Source organism: Cnephaeus nilssonii (assembly GCF_951640355.1).
Source record: "Cnephaeus nilssonii genome assembly, chromosome: 11".
In the NCBI taxonomy this organism is placed as follows: domain Eukaryota; kingdom Metazoa; phylum Chordata; class Mammalia; order Chiroptera; family Vespertilionidae; genus Cnephaeus; species Cnephaeus nilssonii.
In genome coordinates this window covers 27,761,757-27,785,881 of record NC_137082.1, presented here as the reverse complement: position 1 = coordinate 27,785,881, position 24,125 = coordinate 27,761,757, and the positions used below count along the sequence as shown (strand labels likewise).

At 42.8% G+C, this 24,125-nt stretch overlaps 1 protein-coding gene across 1 annotated transcript; it reads left to right on the top strand.

Annotated features, from left to right (window-relative positions):
• Positions 1 to 11,267: 11,267 nt before the first annotated feature.
• Positions 11,268 to 23,754, top strand: BMP2 (bone morphogenetic protein 2). Its single transcript, XM_079783841.1, has 3 exons — positions 11,268 to 12,501; positions 13,716 to 14,065; positions 20,623 to 23,754. Exons 2-3 carry the CDS (start codon positions 13,723 to 13,725, stop codon positions 21,465 to 21,467), a joined length of 1,188 nt encoding a protein of 395 aa, XP_079639967.1. The 5' UTR covers positions 11,268 to 12,501; positions 13,716 to 13,722; the 3' UTR covers positions 21,468 to 23,754.
• The last annotated feature ends 371 nt before the right edge of the window (positions 23,755 to 24,125 follow it).

The window sequence follows — 24,125 nt, the reverse complement described above, 5'->3', positions numbered from 1 at the left end:
TTAATTTTCATAAGGCTACATGTCCACTTATTAACCCTGGTTACCTTTAGAAAAAGTCGTTTTGGAGAGGAAATAAGGAAGGAGACCTTTACTTTCATTTTATATGTTTTGGTGCTGTTTAAAATTTTTAACATATGTGCGAATTATTTTTTTAACTTAACAGGTTATTTGGGTAATGGGATTGTGAGTCATTATAATTTTTTCTTTACTTTATTGAAATACTTTAAAGTATTATGTAAAAATGTGATTTCATCATTATCAATTTCTTAATAGTTTATAAACTTCTGTTATGTTAAAATGAAAGTGAATTTCCTAAGTATTCAGATATTTTGTAAACTGGGAGCAATACTTTCGATTTACTAAGTGAGCATGTTCTGGGGCTATGCACCTGCCCTTTGCGTTCTTTCTCCCCTGATGGAGCAGGTCCTTGTGGCAACACAATAATAGCCTCTTCCCCAGTTCTTCCCCAGCTCCCAACTCCGAACCTGCTTTCTCCAAAGTGAGATCTTTACATTTTATTAAAAATAGATATTATTGGAGGCTTTCCTATTAAGTGGACTTGGAGGAGAGAGCACAGAGCTCAAAAACACTATGAAACACAAGAGGAAAATAACTTAGAATATAATTCTGAAAAGTGTTCAATCTTAAGGTCAGTCTACCTCATTCAAGTTATTTGAAAAATAAATATAAAGACAACTGGAGAAGAGCTGTTATCATTCAATTTCTTTTGTGTCTTAATTGAAGGTAGGAGCCAAATTAACCACATGGAGGAAGCACCAACTAATCAAGATTAGTTTTAATTACTGATGTAGGACATGAAGCGAAAGTCGACTGATCTGAAAGTTACTTCCTATGTAAGAGTGCTTTTTCGGTTTTTGCTGAAAATGAAGGAGGACATGTGGGAATGCAATTCAGACATATCTCTGGAGTTCCATAATGAAAATCACTTAGAATATATAAATGAGAATGTTTAGCAAATGCACTTAGACTGAAAATAGTCAAATGGTTCTGACTGTGTCTGATTCTATGTTTGGCACTTTGGGATACTGTAGTAATCTCTAGCTAAAGTGAAGCAAAGTGGAACTTGCTCTGAATTCAAATAATGAGAGCACCTAAATAATAAGAGATCTTCACTCCTTATAATACTTTTATGGCAAATGAACAAATAACAAGTGAAACTAATTTCCTTCCTCCCTTCCTTCCTTCCTTCCTTCCTTCCTTCCTTCCTTCCTTCCTTCCTTCCTTCCTTCCTTTCTTCCTTTCTTCCTTCCTTCTTTCCTTCCTTCAATGTAACAACCACTCCTTAGTATCTCAAATTGTCAAAATAAATGTGATAAAATTTCCCTCTCTACATGTTTTTTTTTATTAACAGCTGGTACAAAGATAATACTTGGTCATTAACATGTCCTGAAATTTTCATTATAGTAACCTCGCCAAATTTAAGATAATCAAAAATTAATAAATTTTGTTTAGTGAATTTTTCTTATATTTTATGTAGTGTATCTATAATAATAAAAGTATACTATGCTAATTAGATCAGACATCCTTCCTTACAGACAAAGCAGCAGAGGCCCCCAGCCACGGCAGCAGGCTGGGACTGGGGCCAAGGCCCTTGCACAAATTTCGTGAATCAGGCCTCTAGTAAATAAGTAAAATTGCAGCTTTTATTTAACTTTTGAAATGTTATCTACACTAATAAAAGAGTAAGATGCAAATTGACCGTACCTTCACGACACCCACCAGCCAATCAGGAGTGAATATGCAAATTAACCCAACAAAGATGGCTGGTTAATTTGTGTACACAGGTGCCGAGTGGCTGGGGGCAGGGCGGGATGCTTGTGTCATTGCCATGGCGATGATGCAGACATTCAGCACAGCCCCAGCCACTCTGGGTCTCTGTGCAGTGTGGGAAGGCAGAAAGGCGGCTCCAGGCTGGAGTGAAAAGGCGGCTGCAACTGGAGCAAAGGTGGTGCCGGCAGCCAGGGCAAGGAAGGCCTGTTCTTGCACGAATCTTCATGCATCAGGCCTCTAGTATATAGTAATTCTATTCATCAGTATATTAAAATAACTAACACCCCTAAATCCCCATCTTTTCTGTACATAGTAGTTTACTGGTCCAATAAGATGCTGAAACAGTAGTTTGCTGAGTCAGTACCAAGTTAGGAAAAATTGTTAGAAATGCAGGAGGTCTGCTGTTAACATTAATTTTCAAGGCATTTAATGTAATAGCTGTTTTCCTTATTTGTCTTATAAATTTTTCAACTCTGGGATTAGACCAAATATTGCCCATCTGTTAGCTACATTATGCATGCAAATTGGTCTTGTATTAATTGTTCAAACACCAAATAACACCCTAATAGCTTAAAATGATTAGTTTCCCATTGTAAATAAACTTCACTTACTCCTGGATATACACTTACTGACATGAATGACCTTGGGGGAATAATTTTAAGGCTATAATCACTGATAGTTGGGAAATGAAATTTTGGATTCTGGAAGCCATACAAATCTTTTAAAGAATTTTCTAAAAATCTACATACTTATAAATTGAGCATGTTCCTTTTTCTGCACTTTCTATGCTGGTTAATGTCATTCCAATTCCTTTTTCATTCCCCGTGGGCTAAGTGCCATCACATCTTATCTTTTTAGTCTTCTATAGCCTTCTCCTTCACCCCATGCTTTTGCTGAGTTCAAGGACTCCTCATCTCTTGCTTAAATAATTACAACATCCTTTTAATTTGTCCTTCTGCCTCCGATCTGGCACTTCTCCAAGCCATCATGCTCACTTCTACCAAAAAAGATTTTTCTCAAAGTAAATCCTATGGGGAAAAGTCCAAATTCCTTTTGCCCAGCAAAATGCTGGCACCCCTCCTTTCACCTCTTCTGTCCAGTCACACTAAATTGCCGGCCATTTCTTTAATGGATCTTGATGTTTCATGCTTTCCTGCCTTTACCCCTGCTGTTCCTCCTGCCTGCAATTCCCTTCCCCCTTGCCTATCTTCCCAACACCTGCTCAGTTTTCATGATTCAACTCAAGTATTCCTTCTCTGCCCCCCGCCCTGCGGAAACATGTGATCTGCAAGGGAAGGTGGTCACTCTATTCTTGGTTCAATTTCTGTACCTTATATAAACTTCTGTTTGATCGGTTTGTATAACTCACCCTATTCATCTTTGTAGCCCCAGAAACTGCAGAGCCTGGAAAAGTAAAAGTCATTGAATGAATAAATGAACAAAGTGAAGGAAATAGGTTTCCAAAGACAACAATTTTATTTCAATCTTGGCAGAGTGTGATTTCAATTTGAGGCACTTCAGATAGGGCTATCTCAAGTCAGTAGAATATCCAGTGTTTATTTTGAGTTGCCCCAGAAGCTGACTCTAAGACAAGGATTTGAGTACAAGTCAGTTCCAGGAAAGTGGAGGAAAAAACACCATCGGGGAAGTGGAGAATCGAGGCAGGGAAGGGAAGGCCTCCAATAAAGGAGGCATTATCAAGCCAATTATCACTGTGGGTGACTGGAAGTTTGGGAGTCAGTTTCAATCATACACCTCAGAGAACCCCACCTCAGAGTACCCCACCCAGAGGTCTGAGGGAGGTGATTAGTTGAGCGCTATTCCTGGGGGGTAATAATTCCCTAGCTCTTCTGGCCAGCCACACATGTGGGCAGAGCACACTTCTCCACATGCGGAAGGGCCTTAGTTGGCAATCAGGTGTGCACTGAAGAGGTCTGGGCTGAGGAGCTGTGAGGGCATTGACATACGGGCTACATTGGGTCTTCAGTGCCTGTGAGTGGTCATTGCAGAGTAAATACTAGAGGATGAAATATTTTCTCGAAATCTCTCAAGTCACACATATCTTGAATTATTTGCTCAGTCAGTCAGTTCTACATTAATTAGGGCAGAAAGCAAAACCTTTTTGTCTGCCATTAAGACAATTTGTGTAATATTCCCAGAGCCAGAATATTCATTAAGAATCACTGGTCGCCCTGGCCGGTTTGGCTCAGTGGATAGACCGTCGGCCTGCAGACTGAAGGGTCCCAGGTTCGATTCCGGTCAAGGGCGTGTACCTTGGTTGCGGCACGTCCCCAGTGCGGGGTGTGCAGGAGGCAGCAGATCGATGTTTCTAGCTCTCTATCCCTCTCCCTTCCTCTCTGTAAAAAAATCAATAAAATATATATATTATAAAAAAAAAAGAATCACTGGTCAACATGATTCTCTTGAATTGCTATTGTTCAATATAAGTATTTTTATCATAATTCTAACCTCGCTGCCTTCAAAGCCCTTTTACCTTTGCAAATTTCTCTTACTAATTAATAGGTAACGGAGATGAAAAGAATTTGCCATTGGTTCCATGTGGGCTCTATGGAACCATGAGGATGACTCACAGTCTAGAAGTAACTATGCCAGACTTACTGAACTGCATGTAGCCCAACAAATTGTGACAGGTGCAGAAACATGCAAATAAAGTTATAAGTAGAAGATGAAGAATCCCTGAGTATTAATTAGAACTCAGAAATATACTATTCTCCTGGGAGATTTCTTCTTGTAAAAAGGAAATAACCATACAGAAATTTTCCAACAAAGCCAACATGCAAACCCTGTGTTGGTTTTGCTAAAGGCCTCCAGATAGCGTCAACTATTTCATGAACTATTTGGAGATACTTTTCAAATACCGATATTTCCTTCTCATTATGTTCTTTCACTTGTTTACTCAACTACCTCACCTCACTCCTCCTTCAGTTCCATAGTCTCCTTCCCACTTCATTTTTCTTCTATACCTGTGATTTTTCTTCTATACCTCAAAGAGCTGCTGTAAACTCTTAGTTTATCTGTTGTTCCCCAAGTTTCACTGGCACTGAAGACTGTGGACCGGCCTCTTCTTCTGAAAAAAACACACGCCTCCTATGAATTCTAAGACAAGTTACTGTTGTCTGTTTTTCACATCTCTAAAACTTTTCTGCAACGTCTTCTGCATCTTCCTTGGCAGTTTTTTCCTCTTCATATGGCTAAGCCTTAGCTCAGAAATCTGCAACCCAATCCCCTAATCTTTTTCCTGAACTCCAGACCAGTGTCTAATTACCTGTTCTATACTCCCATGAGGATATTTAACCAGACCATCATAAGCACTTCCACAAAGAACCACCCCTGAATTTCCCATTGGTTCCTGTTCACACTCCTCACTCTTAACAGCACTTCTAGTTGTCTCTCACCCAAGCTCCAAACCTACAGATACTCCTCCCTCTCCCCATCTCCATGCTACACCTGCCCATCTCATCTCCTCTGTAGCTTTCACATAGACTTATTTTTCATGTGGACTTTAGGCCCCCATTACCACTTGTATGAATAATTACAAAAGCTACTATCTGGTCCCTTTACCTCCAGTCTTTCTATACTCCCTTTTCCCTGCCACTATACTCTACCACACATGAATTTTTTTTTCCTAACATGCATCTCCAACCATGGCATTCTTCAGGTCAAATTATTTCACAATGATCCATTTATAAAGAATACAGTCCAAACTCCTCAGACTACCAGTCAAAAATCTTGAGGCATGCCCTGGCCAGTGTGGTTCAGTTGGTTGGGCATTGCCCCATGCACTGAAAGGTTGCCGGTTTGATTCCATGTCAGGGAACATGCCCAGGTTGTGGGTTTATTCTCGGTTTGGGGCACGTGAAGGAGGCAGCCAATCAATGTTTCCCTCTCACATCAATGTTTCTCTCTCTCCCTCACCCTTCTTCTCTCTCTAAAAAGCAATACAATTTTGTTAAATTTAAAATAAAAAGCAAACAAACTCAAGGTCTTAAAGTCTGCTTACCTTTCAAAACTGACTATGTTGGGTATTCTCTCTTCGCACCCCAGATCCACCCTTTACCTTGCTCTGTGACTGAGAGGTGAATCTCTATGGGTTGGATAGACTGGGATTTCCAGCTTCGACATAATCTCCTCCCCTTGAGAATGATCTGGATGTATGTATGTGAAGGGATATGACTCCCCTTATTAGGTTATGTTATATGGCAATGGGTGATGAGGTTTTTGTAGATATAATTAAGGTTCTTAATCAATTTGAGTTCATCAAAAGGGAGGTTATCCAGGTCAGGCTAATATAATCAGGTGAGTCTTTTAGAAGAGAGTCTAGTAAAGAGATGTTCTTCGACTGGATGAAAGAAGTGATCATGAGTGAATTCTAAGCTGTAAGGAAATGAATTAGGCCAAGAACCTCGTGAATTTGGAAAAGTACACCAAGCCTTAAATGAGGCTGCAGCCCTGACCAACACATTGACTGCAGCCTTGTGAGACCCTGAGTAGATTCCTGACCCATACAAACTTCGAGCTAAAGGGGCATCAAGCCATTACGCTTGTGGTAGTTTGTTACACAGCACTAGATGACTCAAGTACTTGTCCTGGTCCAATTAGGCCAGTGGAGATATCGACAGATATTCAGAGATTAGGAGAAAAGAAAGGGTGAGCCATTTATTCTTGCTTCCAGCTCTTTCCCAGGTGTCCCTCAATCAGAGGTCCCCCACTCTGCCAATGGTTCTGCCTCATAGCTACAGCTTCTATTAGGCTATCCCTGTTCACCCTGTGCCCCTGTAGACTTAAGGATTGAAAAGCTTCCTAAAGCAGGGCAGGGTACTTCACCATTCCTTGTCATTTTCCCTCAACTCTATGCACACTTTTGTACAATTTCCTTTTGGTAAACTTTGTTAAATTCTTTGTTAAAGAATGTGCCATCGTTTTCCTGCTGGGTCCCGGCCTGAAGAATAAGGATAAGGCAAATAAATATTACTTACCTTAGTATGTATTGCCTTGACCTTATCCAAACCCAACTCCAAATATGAACCTTGGTCCTCAAAACACAACACTACATTTTATTTTCTTTAAAAATAAACATGTTTATTGATTTTTAGAGAGAGAGGAAGGGAGAGGGAAAGAGAGAGAAAGAAATATTCATATGAGCGTAGAATATCAATCAGCTGATTTCTGCATGACCCCAACCAGGGATCAAGCTCCCAACCAGGGTTCAAGGTCACAACCCGGGCATGTGATCTTACTGGGAATCTAACCAGCAACCTTTTGGTGCACAGGACGATGCTCAACCAACTGAGCCACACCAGCCAGGGCAATCCTACATTTTCTTATCTGATGTTGTGGCCTTGGGTTGCTCCTACTAAATGGAATCAAGACTCTTACTGTATGGAATCATTGACTCTTCACAATCTAATTAACACAAGATCAAAACATTTAAATATCATTGACAAGTTAGACAAATATGTTGATAGTTGGTAATAAAATAATTTTAATGGATATCTAAAATAGCTTATTGGAAGACCATAATTATTTTTCTGATGCATGTGTTTATTTAGCATTCATTTTTGGTTTCTCCCAAGTGCAAAAGAAAATAACAAAACATTCATTCTTCAAAGAATCAATGATCTTAATTTGCATGTGTATAGTAATTCCAATTTTGTAACTTTTTTTGTCTTAACACATATCTTCACATTTATTTTTAACAACAGCTCTGTGAGGAGATCAGCTGTTAATCTCTACATATTATTCATGAAGGAACTGAGACTGAATTTGTTATTGCCTTAGATTGACCCAAGTGATGACCTTTCTGACAAAATACCCACTGTTTAGTAATATGATAAAAACAGTTAGAAACAAGAAAAAAGGTATATAAAGTCCTATCTCTCAAAATCAGACCATAATATTTTAGGCAGAAAGCCAAAAAGATACATAGAGTGCCTAGCAATCAGAATCTTGTATGTAGGACCTTGTTAAATTTTCCAAGTCCACACATGTTATGCCATCTGAGACAGGCAGAACATGTATTTATTTATCACGATCAACAGATGAGGTGAAGAGATGACTATTTTAAATTCAGCTATCCATCGCCAAATCACAGAATTACCAGTAGAAGCTAAGTCACCCAACCATGTCTTATTTGTAGACCGCCTACTGTGTGCATCCTAAAATGCAATATAGTCAAGTCACAAAATGCATTCTCTCTTAATTTTTAAGATGAAATCAATAACACTGATTTGACTGAAATCAATAACCCTGCCTTGACCTACTAGGCCTGTTTTTACAAATAAATTACTCCACTCCACCCTTCCTTCCTACCATATGTAAATATACATTAAATAGGTAAAAGGTTGAATAAATGCTGCGCTTTTGCTGTGCCTCCTGGTTCCTGTGAAAGAAACTCATCCAGGTAGAATTGGTGTTGGGTGTCACACTAGTACCACAGCAAGATATCTGTTAAAAAGCCTGGAGGTTTCTCTGGGGAGTTGCCACAGGTTTCAGTGGAATGACAATTACAAGGAACATGGATCATTGAATGCCTTCTATAGCCTTTACAAAAGTGAGGATCATTATTTTAAGGTTCATTTGCATAATGGTTGGCCTAGCAAGAACAATGGTGAATGCTAATAGCTTCAGGATGCAATAAAACATTATCTGGGCTGAACTTCTAAAGGAGAAGTTGCCAAAGTATGACTCCTTAAGTACATAATTTCATCCCAGGCCAAGTCCACACACAATCAAATACGGATTTCTGGTATCTTTTCAAAAACTGGCAAGAAATGACTGGAAGAGAAGAGCAGCAACCTCCTTTATACAGAATCCTTACCTGGTAGGTTTTGCTTTTTTTTTCTACATAACTTGTGACCCCCCTCCCCCCACCCGAAGTGGCTGAATTTGAAACTACCATCTTCCCTCCCCCAAACAATTTCCCACTCCCACTCTTCCCACGCCCCACATCTGGCAAATACAGCAAATTTGATGCACCAAGAAAGAATAAATCTCACCTTATGGGATGAAAAACTTTCACTGAACCTTTGGAAGAGATAGAGTTGACCATAGCTAGCAGTTTGTGGTATTTTAAAGGCAAACAGATAGGGTTGCCTCAAACTAATAACCCTGCATTCTGAGATGAAGGTTGAAGGTGGCTATTAACAAAGAGAATAAAAAGAGATAGGTCATCTCCATTTAGATTTATCATTTTAACTATTCCTATCGTGTAAATTGAATAGGTATGGTCATCCTGTACTTTGTATCCCAATACAGTCTTGAGAGATTATTTTATTGACTTCTTTCTCCCAGGCGTTTGAACTCATTTTTACCACAAGAGGGCAGCCATCTCTAAAAAACAACCAAAGAGACTGGATCTTAAGACAGAAAGAGAGCCAAAATTTAGGAAGTTGTGCTTGGGAAAGGCATTCATTCAGCAGTTCCTCAGAAATCGCACAATCACCCATAAAGCAATCTTGTGATGGGCAATACTGAAATGGAATAGAGTGTCCAGAAATGCCAGTTTTCCCTCAGACTCGTGACTATTGAAGATTATTTCATAAACTAACAAGGTTCCCATTTCGCAAGTTATGAAGGCCTAAAGCTGGGAGACATCCTTGATGTCATCACCAGAGATTTATTTTTCATCTTTACTTGAAGAGCATCCAACAGCTATCAACTTGCTCCTTCTCTTTAAAAGCTACATACTGCTTTAGGTCTCATAAGTTTTGTTTTGTTTTGTTTTTAAATCTCACTGCTGACAGAAACAATTGTTAACTTCTCAATTAAACTTTAGGAAAGGAAATAGTTTCAAAAGCACAATAAACACTTTAAACTTGTGTCTATGCGTAGCATATGTTCTATTGCCAAGTTGTTCGGTGTCCAGTGATTCAGAATAACAGTCAACTTTCATAGCCCTTTATTTCCAGGGGGGGAAGAATTTTTTAAAAATATATCTTTATTTATTTCAGAGAGGAAGGAAGAGGGAAAGAGAGACAGAAACATCAATGCTGAGAGAGAATCATTGATTGGCTGCCTCCTGCTCATCCCCCACTGGGGATAAAGCCTGCAACTCAGGCATGTGCCCTTGGCTGGAATCAAACCTGGGACCCTTTAGTCCGCAGGCTGACGCTCTATCCACTGAGCCAAACCAGCTAGGGCAGAAGTTCTTGAATATTTTGCTGAACCCCAGCTCCCCATTTATTTTCCTAGTATGTAGGCTTCCTCTGAAATACCTTATTTGACCTTTATACTTTCAGAAACAGCAAGTGCCTAATTCCCCTCTGTGGGTTGCTAATCCGATTTATGTGAGCAGAACCTGGAATTGTTTTAGCTTCCCAACTGAAAAAATAATACACATGGGTAGTAGATTGTTATGAGCTCCTGCTTCAGATTTTTCCCTTTCTGGTTCACAGGCTTGAAGGTGCTGTGCAGTCAAACTTTGTTTTGCCATCTGGCCTTTTTCAAAAATTTTTTTGCCCTTGGCTTCTGGGATCATTTGGGTGACTCCATTGCACTTTGTGTGGAGGATCCTGGAATCTGAGAGGGAGAGGAAGCCTGGAAACTCAAGAGTGCAGTGGACTTGGGGAATATTTCAGCTGAGAAAGACAAGGGACTAGACCATATGGCACAGACCTGCTGCTGGGGCCTGGTGGAAGGGGTTGGAACAGAAGGTTCTAAGGTCTCAAACCAGAATTGTCTTGTAGGCTTGGCTCACACTGCACACTTCCTCTGAACTACTAATCACCTGCCTCAGAGCTGGGTGAGATAAATATCACAAGGCATGAAGTGATTGCTACCATAAAAAGAAATAAAATCCCTCTCATCCTCTCTTCACGCTGCCACACACACACACAGTCCATTGCACGTGTCATGTATAGCAGGATGACATCCATTTCATATATACAGCTATATTTATAGAAATATGTGCTTCATTAGCATATATTTACATGTATAGGTATATTTATAGAGACATACACACGTTTGTCTATTACATTTATCCGAATAAAATATGTGCACATTTACATAATATAAATGGACACGTGTTTGCATATATAAATACATATATCTGTGTGTAAAAGTTTAAATAACACCCAGTTTTCAAACTCTACTTTTCTTTTACAGAATTGTCTACCCCGAGCCTATGCCAAGATGCCTTGTAACTTGGTTGAGTTTTTTTTTTTTTTTTTAATGGTCTATTACCGAAAAACTTCAAACTGAAAGTTAAATAACGGGCCAGTTAGGGAAATAAGGATTTAACCCCGCATTTGTCCCGGATTGCGCCCCTGGAGTGAGAGCAAGGGTCAGGCGCCCCAGGAGATCTCCCGGGTGAGGACTGGGGCTGGAGGCGCGAGCGCCCCCGTCAGCTGCCGCGCGTCCCCGCCCTCGGCCCCACCCCGCCGCGGCTGCCCCGGCGCGCCGTCCACACCCCTGCGCGCAGCTCCCGCCCGCTCGGGGATCCCCGGCGAGCCGCGCCACCGAGGGGGAGGTGTTCGCCGCGGCCGGGAGGGAGACGGCAGGCGGCGTCCCCTTTAAAAGCCGCGAGCGCCGCGCCACGGCGCCGCCGCCGCCGCCGCCGGAGTCTTCGCCCCGCCGCGCTGCGCTGCGCCCGGCTCGCGCTGCGCCCGCCGCTCCGCTTCCCACACCCCGCCGGGGACTGTCAGCCGCCGCCGGACGTCAGCCTCTACGGGCTCCGCCGCCGACCCGAACGACTTCGGGGCGAACGCCTCCGGGATTACTGGGGTCTCCGAGGCATCCGCGCTACAGCGCCCGGCCGTGCGCGCCCCTGCGCCGTGGCCTCAGCTGCCCGGGCCGCGCCGGAGCGAAGGACCGGCGCGCAGAGCGCCCGGGAGCCGAGCCTTAGCGCCGCGATGCCGATCACCTCCTGCGGGAGCTCGGAGGCTAGGGACGCACCGGCCGAAGTGTGATTGGACCCCTGACTGGCCACAGACGGTACAGCAGCTTGGCCCCGGGGGCCAGGAGAGCGCGACCACCCGCCTCGGCGGCCGGGACTCTGCTGGACTCGCCGGAGAATGCGCCCGAGAACGACGGAGCGCCGGTGCCGCGGGGGTTTCAGCTGGCTGGCGCGGATGGGGGTGCGCTGGAGTAAGGCAGAGTGATGCGGGGGGGCAACTCGCCTGGCACCGAGATCGCCGCTGCGCCCTTCCCCGGACCCCCCGTCGCCCAGGATGGCTGCTCCGAACCATGGGCCGCGGCGGAGCTAGCGCGGAGCGCCCTACCTTCGCCCCCCGAGTCCCGGAGCCGGTCCCGCGCGGGGCCACGCGTCCCGCGGGCGCTGGTTCCTGAGGACGACGACAGCACCAACTTTTCCTTTTTCCATTCCCTTCCCTGCCCCGCACTCCTCCCCCTGCTCGCTGTTGTTGTGTGTCAGCACTTGGCTGGAGACTTCTTGAACTTGCAGGGAGAATAACTTGTGCTCCCCGCTTCGTGCCGGTGCCTTGGCCCCGGTGGACCTAGCCGTACCGCCTCCGAACCCCGTCGGCCCTCCGCTCTTCTGGGCCCGACCCCGATACGCCGTTCCCTGCCCGCGGAGAGGAACTGCCCGGCCGGCACCCGGGAGGAGGAGGAGGAGGCAAAGGAAGGGAACTCGCTCCCTGCGCCAGGTCCTTCGGCCAGAGCTTTTTCCATGTGGAGGCTCTTTCAATGGACGTGTCCCCGCGTGCTTCTTAGACGGTCTGCGGTCTCCTAAAGGTAGAGGACGTGGGCCCGGGGCTGAGACTGGGGGGGTGGTGGGCGCGGAGCCCGGGCGGCCGCTATAGCTGAGTCCTTCCCCATCCCGGGTCCCGCCAGGCCGGACGTAAACAGACCCCCCCCTCCAAGTCCACGTGCAGCCGAGCCCCTGCTGGAATGCCCCCATACAACTACCCTCCCCCTGTTCCCCTCCCCCCCCCCCCCCCGCCCCGGGCGACAGCCTCGCCCTTTTGGCTCAGACTCTTCCGCCCCTCCTCCTCCTCCTCTCTTAGGTATTTTATTAGGGCTGTTAACACTTGGATGATTAAAGAAAGTCAGAGATCCCCTTGAGAGGATGACCCTGGCTGTCACCCGTTAGCTGCCAACCTGTGTGTCCTGCCATGGGACAATCCCTCCTCCCTTCTTCAGGTTTCTCCAGGAGACCTTGCTGTCTCTCCTCAGAGCCACGTCCCATTTGGGAATTTACTGAAAGTTGGGGTTTCTCCCTGTTTTGTTTCCAGGAATTCGAGGGACACCTTGTACGGACATGTGAATTGATAGATATTAGCTATTAACGTAATCCCAGGAAGATACCTTGGTATCTTGACTGCATTAGGGGGAAGGGTCCGGGATTGGAGTGGGCTGTCCTGGCATCTCTGAGGTTAGAGGCGTGGGCCACAAGTTGTAAGTGGCTTCGGAAGTTGTGGCCTTGAGTTTACTAGGTCTGAAATTCGTAGACTTTGTGTGTGTGTGTCAGGAAGTTCTATACAGTGCCTCTAAGGAAGTCACATGCACCATTCGTGCGTGTTTTTATGCAAGAAGCGAGCGCCGAGCAGTGTGTGAGTTTGTTTAGAGGACAAACAAGGGGTGTCAGACCCGGTAGTGGTTTTCCCAGGTTCCCCCGCACTGTTTCAGCGCGAGTCTCATAGAAAATAAAGGTGACAGTCATTGACGCTGGGGGGGGGGGGGGGAAGGGGGTCTTTCAAAATCATGTCAGAGGAATTAAGAGTGGAATGGGAGGGAGAAAGCCTTAAGGCTCGGGAGCTAGGGCCCTTCCGCTCTCCGAAACGTTCTGGCTTCAGCTGCTCTGAAGGATCCCCGCAAACGGTGCAAGCCAGGTGGGCACCCTGGTGGAGGAGGCGGGCGGACCGAGCGGGCGCCGAGGCCGCGGGGGCGGAATGGGGGAGGGCTGGGCGGGGAACTCGGTGTGACTCATGTCGGGGCCCTGTCTGCAGGTCGACCATGGTGGCCGGGACCCGCTGTCTTCTAGCCTTGCTGCTTCCCCAGGTCCTCCTGGGCGGCGCGGCCAGCCTCATTCCCGAGCTGGGCCGGAGGAAGTTCGCGGCGTCCACCGGCCGCTCCTCGTCCCAGCCCTCGGACGACGTCCTGAGCGAGTTCGAGTTGCGGCTGCTCAGCATGTTCGGCCTGAAGCAGAGACCCACCCCCAGCAGGGACGCTGTGGTGCCCCCCTACATGCTGGACCTGTACCGCCGGCACTCGGGCCAGCCGGGCGCGCCCGCCCCGGACCACCGGCTGGAGCGGGCAGCTAGCCTCGCCAACACCGTGCGCAGCTTCCACCACGAAGGTGAGGCGTGGAGCAGGGGAGTGAGGGCGGGGACGGGGGCGGGGAGTCGTCCCGCAAAGCGCCCCACCCTGGGCAGACTGCGGGCATCCCTGGAAGGGCAGCTTGGCCCGGGCACGGAAGCCTTTTCCAGTCTAGCCTCTGTAAGAACCTTTCTGAACCTGGCTGTAACTCACTGCCTGCCTGTGTGGTGGGGGAGCCAGGGATTCCCCATTGGTAAATCCGCACCCTCTTCCTGGCTTGCAGCCAGCAGAGCGACTCCTCCTCCTGGAACTGGAGAGAAATCAAGTGATGGGAAAGATGAGGGCAAAAGGCATGCCCCTAGTCAGCTAAACGTGCAAGAATCCCATAGGGGAAGATGAGAAGGAGGAGGGCAGATTGGGATCACTTTCCGTCTGTTTGGAAGCCCTCACTCTATAAATCTGCCTCTCCTGCTTAGGCGGGGGTTTCAGGCTAGACAGAGCCAAGGGCAGAATTTTCAGAGATTGTATTGAAAAATCAAAGCCCAGGGCCCCGAAGTCTTTCTAATTTACAGTTGATCTGGGCCTGGTTTGGAAATGTTCGAATCCCTATCTAATCCCTGTGGGAGATCAATTCCACAATCAATCTTATTGTTTCCACAATGACTTTCTTGTCTTGTGCTTAAATCTGAGATGAACTCCCAGTAGAGACCAGGGAAGCCTCAGATAAAGCTCTGGCAGCAGCTGCCTGTTTTCCTTCACGTGCATTGAAATGTGGATTTTCTTTTATGATACTGGATGCGGTTTTTCTAAGGTAGGGTATTCTGCTTGTTTCATCAGAAAGGCATTCCGTGGATACGAAATGTCTTAGAGCAGCTCTTGGAGATCTGTGTTGTACCAAGATTCTTAGAGCAATTGGTCAAAAATACGTTCCACTTCAATTCTTTTTCTGCACTTTTAAGTTGCCTACGTTCTAAATAGAGCACAGGTTCCTTCAAGTTCTAGAGAAGGGTGCAAAGTTGCATGTCACCGGGCAACCACTTGTTGGCTATTGGGAGAGTGGGGAGCGAAGTTCCCTTTTTCTTGCCTAGCCCTGCTGAGGTGGTAAATTTCAAGTGGAATCTACAATCTGATATGTAGACATGTTTTCATCATAACCTTGCGATGATTTAGAGAGCCAGCTCATCATTTTCAGCTGACGCTGGTGAGAATAGTTTTTCTGGGGGGTAGAAAAATAAGAACATCTGCTTGAGCCACCTCTCCTGGAAGTTTAGCATGGAAACCATTCTTTACTTTTAAGGCCAGGGATGTGTCTCTTATAACATAAAAGGAAGATCATTTGAATCATTTGACACCTAAAATACTCAGTTGCATGAGGATTCCATCAGTGATGGCTACATATTTCTTTCTCTAGAAGTGGCTTAATCAAAACCGAACTGGCTGCAAGTTATTTGAATGTGTTATTTTAACTTAAATAGCATGCTTAGTTAATACGTCAGGATCTATATCTTTAAAAAATGTAAATGTTATTTGTGAAATAGTACAGAAGTTACCAACTTGCCTAAAATCAACTTTTAATAGATCTTAATGCAGTTAGATGATAGAGAAAAGCTATGTAATTTTTGCCCCAAATTTCGACCAATCCATTTCTTGTTACAACTAGTATATCAACATTAGGCTACATATTGCACTATTTAAAGACCATTTTATATCTGTATAGCCAGGATTTGGTTTTTATAAACATCCCTGTGGCATGGATAGCACTAAAAATCTTTTAATAAACCATATGATCAAGGTGGCTGGCTTTAGAGCAGAATTTGGTTCATATGGAATTAATAGGCATTTATCTGGTAAAGGACCAAAGGGTCAGATTCCAAGAATTACTTGTTGGTTTTATTTGTGGGTGGGATCTGGAAGATTTGGTGAAATTACGAGACAAGAGATACGATGGCATTCTTCCAACCAATGTGTGAAGATAAAGGGACCACATGGAAGGTGATCAGAGACAAAATTATCAGTTGTCATTTCTCCTCTTAAACTTTGTCTTGTCCTTTCTGCAATGGCTTTTTTATTCGGGAAAGCCCAAGTGCTGAAAAAATTTTCTTTTTTCAAAGTCATTAAGAAGTGCTTTGACCACATAAGCCTTGCAAACTGCCACTGAGTATAGAGAAATTACTTCTCTAATTGGAAAGAGTGTTTTCTGCTTTGCTGTAGTGAGAAACACATTGAAATGGGTTGACTTCATTGGCTGTGCAAACAGTCTTTACAGTTTCCTGTAAGGTTGGAATATACAAGGACCACATGCTTGCTCTCCAGACTCTGAAAGACAGTCTTTTTGCATGAAATAACTGAATTATTTGCCTCTGTGACAAAAGTTTTGACATAGAGATTAACCCCATTCCCACAGATAGAATTATTGTGAAAATAGCCGTACAACAGGCAAGTTCCCCGTGAAGGAGAACTTGGGTCACATTCCAAGTGCAACCAAAGGATTTGGACAGTAGACACCTCCGAAAGCAATACTTTCCTGGTGGGCTTCCCTAGTGTCCCCAGGTATTTCAGTGTGATTATGAAAGACCCCTATAAGTAGGAGAGATGTTCTATTTGGAAATGCTCAGAGAGATTGAGGCTATGGTGCCCAGTGGTAGTTCTTGCACTGTTTTCTGTTCTCTTGTGTGTGTGTGTGTGTGTGTGTTTCCTCTATCATCTCTCTTGCTCCCTTCTCTTTGAGCTATTTTGTCTTTGTTTTTGAGACTTGCCCTTTGTGTATTTCACTAAGTAATCAGAGGACAATAAGAGGGCACTAAATCATTCCAAAAGTGTTGGAGCTAAGGGTGGGTAGAAGCCAAATCAGGGTTAGTGATTATGGCCATTATGACCATATTTTTCCTTTAGCTGCCATCTTCTTTGTTGTCTTTTTAAAAGTTGAGTCATTGTAACCTTTGTGTTTTATCTTTTCTCCTTGATATAGCAGTTCTGTAACCATTATTTTATATTCTAGAAAGTATCATTTATTATTCTCAGCCACTTTGATTTTATTTCAGGACAGTAATATCCAACCTTACTGATTTTCTGGAATATCCCCAGGTTTTTGTTATCTTAATGGACCTTTTTTTTTGGGTCCAGATTGTGTTGCAAATTCTCAAAACATAATGATCACTCACCTTTTTTGCTAAAACTCACCATACTATAGGACAAAAAGGCAGCCACAAAATATCAGTGGTTCCAAACAAGATCTGTATGTCTCAGTGGGCCCTGCCACTGTACTCTTCTGCTCATTTAGTTCTTTGTGCTCCCTTTGCCACACTTGGGTAGTGTGTTTCTATCCCTATAGCTGGAAAATAACTCACTGTATGGTTATCATTATATTAATTATTAGAGTACTCCTAATAGTTCTGACTTTTGCTTGAGTTTTTGACTCATCTCTATGTTATGTAGTGCCGTCTAGTGGCCGGAATCTTGGGAAATGCAATAGACTGAAGTCCATAGCTCTGCTCTTCATTTACTAGCTCTGTGACCTTAGGAAAGTTCCATAACCTCTCTGAGTCTAACTGTTTCATTCACAAAAGGGAGATAGATAGTAGTTTCTCTGGAATCAATTTGATGTGAGATAATTCATATAAAGCTCTCAGTCCTAGACCAGGGAAAAGAAGCGTTCATCACCCTAGCTATCATTAGCATTATTCTTTCTTTTAGGTCATATTCTCTCTTTATCTAGGAAAGAGGAGGCCAGAATAGACCTAGGCTGGCTGGGAGAATTCAGCCTTATCTTTGGATTATTTTGATGTAGATGAATAATTGACAGAGTGTAGATGGTTCTTCGCTTTTGAAGGAGAGTTTGAATGCCCTTGCCTTATTTTTCTTTCCCCTACATATTTGCCATCATAGCTTCATTTATTTGGTTAAGAACTTCTAAATAAATGTGAAGAACATTTATTTGGTTAAGAACTGGGTTCAGGAACCCAGGTCTGAGATAGGCTGGAATCCTCAAATCCCTCGGCAAGTTCAGATTATTCCACAAGGGTTATTTCCAGAGAATTAACAACTGTATAAACCTCCAAAAAAGCATTCATTACCTACTTAGGTCAATGCTCTCTATTTTCAGACTCCCCAGGCTTGCTGTGATCATTTGCAGAAGTTTTTTCTTTTTTTTCTTTAATTTACTTTATTTCACATCGGTTTTGATTTTTCAACCCTGAAGAAAAACTTGATGTTGAGGTTTTCAGAGAACTTCTTACTTACTTCTCTGACCTGAGTCTGTAGTCAGGGGTGTGTTGTCTTGCAGGCTTTGGTATTAAGGAGAAAGAGGGCTCCTTCAAGGAATAAGTTGACTGAGATGTAGCTGAAAGTCAGAGAAAGGTCTTCACATTACTTGATGTTATTCAACAGTGCCCCCCCACACTTTGTTAAGGTAACTAAGTGATTATCCTTTTTGCCACTTACCCCCAGTGAGATTTTGATGTACATGAAATTGCCGTTTTTATAGGTCAAATCTGGTCAAAAAGTGGCAATTTTATCTGATTCAATTTTATATTTATCTTTGGAGGGTTATTGTTCTATTTTCTTCCTACTTTATACTCATCTTCTGTACTTCAATTACCTGTCTCTTATGCTTGCCTTGGAGAATGTCCCTTCCTCGTCCTCCTCTGACTATGTGTGTGTATCCACGTGTCTGTGTTTATAATTTTTTGAAAATTTATGCATTTAGATTCAGAGTTTCTGTTGCAATTGGGATTTCTCTGGGCACCTTCATTAATACAGCTGGTCAGCATTCCTTTTTCCTCTGGTATCCTGTTTCCTCTGGTAGCCCTTGGCTTCTCTACTTAATGAATGCACTCAGGAAAAAATATCAGGGGGCTCCTGAATTTCAAGGAGGAGAGGAAAAGAAGCTAACTATAGCTCTTGATGCTTGTTGGGAACGGCTGAGGAGAGCCCAGTTGCATTGGTGGGAGGGTTATTTTAAAAATAGTGCCTGGTCTAAAGTATTGCTCACTTACAGGGGGGTGTAGAATGTGGATGGCTCTCAAAAGGTATCCCCAGTAGGTGTGGGTTAGAGGGCTCACTTCTTGGCCTGATAGTCTCTGTGTCCAAGTAGATGAGTTTTAGGAGGTCTTTCTATGTCATGGGCCTCGACTCATTCCTTGGCCAACACTAGTGGTTCTAGGCATTTTCATATTATTCAACAAAAAGGCACTTAAAAATGTGCTCCCAGCAAGTTGTACTTGAATGTGAAAAGCATCCCTTAAAACTGGTACCCTCTAGTATCGCTTCACCTGGGAGCTTGCTAGAAATGCAGAATCTCAGGCCCTACCCCAGACCCACTGAATCAGAACCTGCGTTTGAAGATATAAGGTGTCCTAGCTGTTTTGTGTGGAGGTTAGAGTTGGAGAAGCTTCACATTGAATGTGGTAAAGCTAGAAGAAAATGAACCTAAATATTTCAGATTCTAGTGTTGTGTACTATCAGTTTAATAACATTGTGTACCTATGATGACTTGCAGACTACAGGATTCAAGGTGCTATGCTATTTTTTTATTGTTTGCTTAAAAAACAGTACTCCTTATTATTGAAATTGAGGAATATTAAATCAGAAAGAGTATTTATGCATAACCCACTTAAATGTCTATTTTGAAATAATGACAGTAGATATATCAAGATTCTGTAATAGGATGAGATTCTCTTTCTGTGTTATATCTGTCATAATGGCCTTTTTATAGATTTTTATCAGTTTTTTTGTTGTGTGTCTATTCTTGGGTAGGTGTTTATTTTTTAAGATGATTTATTTTTTGAAAAGATAAAGGAATTACAGAGGAGAGTCATTATGTTTCTTCTAAAAGCATCTAAAATGAGATTTTGATGTTGAGGTCATAAGGAGGTGAGAGGACAGACAACATTTGGAAAGATATTTCTCTTGAAATTGTCTGGCCTTAATTACTACAGTGTCCCAGTACCACCCTTACGTTTGCAAAGAAGTAGATTCCTGTACATGCCTTTGTCTCTGGATTTTTGAGTAAAATAGTAGGGTGTGCTTTGTAAAATGTCATCGTTGATGTTGAGTTTCAGAGTCTTTAATTAGGAAACTGAAATCTGTATATCGAGATTTGTAAATCATCTAAATTGCAGAGCAATGTTTTAGAATACCGCTTAAGGGATTGACATTAAAGCCTTTTTCTTTTTACAAAATGCAATAATTTCCTCAAATCCTCACTCATTAGACCTCTACTAACTATAGTGCTGACTATTTTTTTTTTTTTTTGGCCCTAAAGTCTGTGAATTCCAAAGAAATGCTTCACCATTTCCCCCATTATTATAGCCACCTGGAAGCAGTATTCATGTATTGCATTAAAAACATAACAATGAATGATGACATTGTGTTTCATGATACGCATATTAGAAATATTAGAAAAGAGAGACTAGAAAAGGGAGACTATTTTTAGCTAAAAGGGGGGATTTTTTTATCTTCTGGCTGCCAACTTATGTATGGGTGAAATCATACGCTGAAGTGAGATTTACAAATTCTTACATATAATCAGATTGTCATTACTTATCTTACCCAAGTATTTTTCTTCTCCCCCCCCCCCACCTTTTTATATCAAATTAGAATCTTTGGAAGAACTTCCTGAAATGAGTGGAAAAACAACCCGGCGATTCTTCTTCAACTTAACTTCCATTCCCACCGAGGAGTTTATCACCTCAGCCGAACTTCAGGTTTTTCGGGAACAGATGCAGGAAACTTTGGAAAACAACAGCAGTTTCCATCACCGAATAAATATTTATGAAATTATAAAACCTGCAGCAGGCAACTCGAAGTTCCCGGTGACCAGACTTTTGGACACCAGGTTGGTTAATCAGAATGCCAGCAGGTGGGAGAGTTTCGACGTCACCCCTGCCGTGATGAGGTGGACCGCGCAGGGACTCGCCAACCACGGATTTGTGGTGGAAGTGGCCCACTTAGAGGAGAAGCCGGGTGTCTCCAAGAGGCACGTTAGGATTAGCAGGTCTTTGCACCAAGACGAGCACAGCTGGTCCCAAATAAGACCTTTGTTAGTAACTTTTGGCCATGATGGGAAAGGACATCCTCTGCACAAAAGAGAAAAGCGTCAAGCGAAACACAAACAGCGCAAACGCCTCAAGTCCAGCTGTAAGCGACACCCTTTGTATGTGGACTTTAGCGACGTGGGGTGGAATGACTGGATCGTAGCCCCCCCAGGGTATCATGCCTTTTACTGCCATGGGGAGTGCCCCTTCCCGCTGGCCGATCACCTGAACTCCACTAATCACGCCATTGTTCAGACGTTGGTCAACTCCGTTAACTCTAAGATTCCTAAGGCGTGCTGTGTCCCCACGGAACTGAGTGCCATCTCCATGCTGTACCTTGACGAAAACGAAAAGGTCGTATTAAAGAACTATCAGGACATGGTTGTGGAGGGTTGCGGGTGTCGTTAGCACAGCAAAATAAAATAAATATATATATATATATATTTTAGGAAAAAAGGAAAAAAAAAAACCCAAGTTGACACTTTAATATTTCCCAATGAAGACTTTATTTATGGAATGGAATGGAGAGAAAAAAAAAAACACACAGCTATTTTGAAAAATATATTTATATCTACGAAAAGAAGTTGGGAAAACAAATATTTTAATCAGAGAATTATTCCTTAAAGATTTTAAAATGTATTTAGTTGTACATTTTATATGGGTTCAACCCCAGCACATGAAGTATAATGGTCAGATTTATTTTGTATTTATTTACTATTATAACCACTTTTTAGGAAAAATAGCTAATTTGTATTTATATGTAATCAAAAGAAGTATTGGGTTTGTACATAATTTTCCAAAAACTGTAGTTGTTTTCAGTTGTGTGTATTTAAGATGAAAAGTCTACATGGAAGGTTACTCTGGCAAAGTGCTTAGCACATTTGCTTTTTTGCAGTGCTACTGTTAAGGTCACAAGTTCAAGTCCAGAAAAAAAAGTGGATAATCTACTCTGCTGACTTTCAAGATTATTATATTATTCAATTCTCAGGAATGTTGCAGAGTGGTTGTCCAGTCCATGAGAACTTAATGTCCTTATTAGGTGGAATATTTGGATAAGAACCAGACAATGCTGATCTAATATAGAAACGCTCCCCCCACCCCTTAATTTGCAGAAAGAGTAAAGCAGGACCAATAGAAATAATTAGGAAAATGATAAACCTGCAGGAAAGTGAATGATGGTTTGTTGTTCTTCTTTCCTAAACTAGTGGTCCCTTCAAAGGGGGCTGGTCTGGCCAAAGGATTAAATAAAACATAAGATTTCTTCATTATTGATATTGTGGTCATGTATAATTAAAATTCATATCCAGTGGCCCTCGTGAAGACTTGGAAATTGATTTGCATTTAACTTTTACCTCATCTGGGAGCTCTTTATGCTCAGAAGGACCCAATTCTCTAACTTCTCCCAACACACAGCAAAACTGCACTCATCATGTTTTCTGCCCACCCCATTCTCTGTTCGATCAGCTTGCTTTTCTTTCCAAGGTTATGTGTTCGAACACATTTCTCCAAATGTTAAACTTATTTCAGATAATAAATTTCAAAGCTCTGGCATTTCATTTTATAAAGTCCAGCCTGTAAGAAGAGAAAATGATGTGTTTGTACAGCATTCACAGTGATTACCTCGGGTTTCCATTTTTTGCTTCTGAAGTTACCCCTTTTGGAGGGAGGTGGGGAAAAGGCAAGGGATGGTAGGAAATTTGCAAGCAAGTCACTTGATAATTCGTATTTGCACTAAAGGAATTACCAGTGATTTAGTATTTCACATGAACCTCTTTGGGGCAGAAAGATTTAAGAGAAAACCAAAGCTACAAAACAGGCAAAACCTGGGGAATCCAAGATAAAGTTTCAGAGATGATATCCCATGCAACAGAGGCAACGGTGCCAATAAATTAGAAAGGGAAAGTGTCTGAGATCAGCTTCTACAAGGACATCTGCCAATTGGACTGAAGCCCAAGCAGAATGAAGTCAAATTAGGCTGCTCAGAATGAACACTTAACAGTGGCAGGGCTTCTGTGCTCCCGGGCTGAAATCAGACCCAAGGAAGGGTTCTGTGGGTGGGTATGTCAGTACAGCCAGCGAACCCACAACCCCCCATTATTTTACTGGAAGTATTTTAGGTCAGTTTCTAGGAATTTGTGTCACCTCGGATCCTGCTAAGATTGGTGAGGCCTAATTCTAATATCCTTTCCTAGTTCTAATATCCTTGCCTTGGAGTTGGCTGAAAAAAAAAAAAAAGTAGTGTGTTAGCAATGGAATAGACTCTTAACAACCAGATTCTTCCCAGAAATGAACTTGCAATGACCGTGAACGTAGTTACATTTTGGGTGTGATAGGTTTAATCCTTGCCTCGCTCGAGATTATATAGGTCATATTTTTAAGTTAATAACGAGCTGTCTTTTATTTCTTTTGTTATAATCTTTTAGTTTCTTTTTATCTGCATCCCCATTGCTCTCGTGAAGGTGAGGATCATAAGGATTAGATCTAACTTGACAGGAAAGGGTAGGCTCTGTCCTCCAGCCATTCTCCACCCTTTCTTGCCATGGGAATGAGGGACAGACTGCACAGTCTTAACAGCTTAAATACTCTAGAGAGAGAGAGAGTATAGCACAAGAATTTACATCTATTTGGCAGTAGCAGCCACTCTTGATTTCTGTTTCATTGATTCTGATTTACTTGGTTGAAATGGTTTTCATTGGTATCAACTCAAATGTTTCCTCTTGCATGTTATATATATGTGTATATATATGTATATATATGTATATATGTGTAAATATATACACACATACGGTATATAATATGTATAAATATACATATGCAGAATTATGTAATAGATATTTCATATGTATAGATGATGGCATTTTCAGTTTAGTTACAGAGATTTTGTAATAGTTGAGGACTCTGTCCCTCTTGGCAGCTCATTTGAGAAACAGAATATTCTTACATTTTATGTTGTTACACACATTTTGGCTTAAGTTCCTCATTCTGAGAAAAAAAGTGTGTCACAACTAAGCCCATGGCATTGACTCTCTTGAATCTTCAGCCACTGTTCTGTAGGAACTTTGGAAT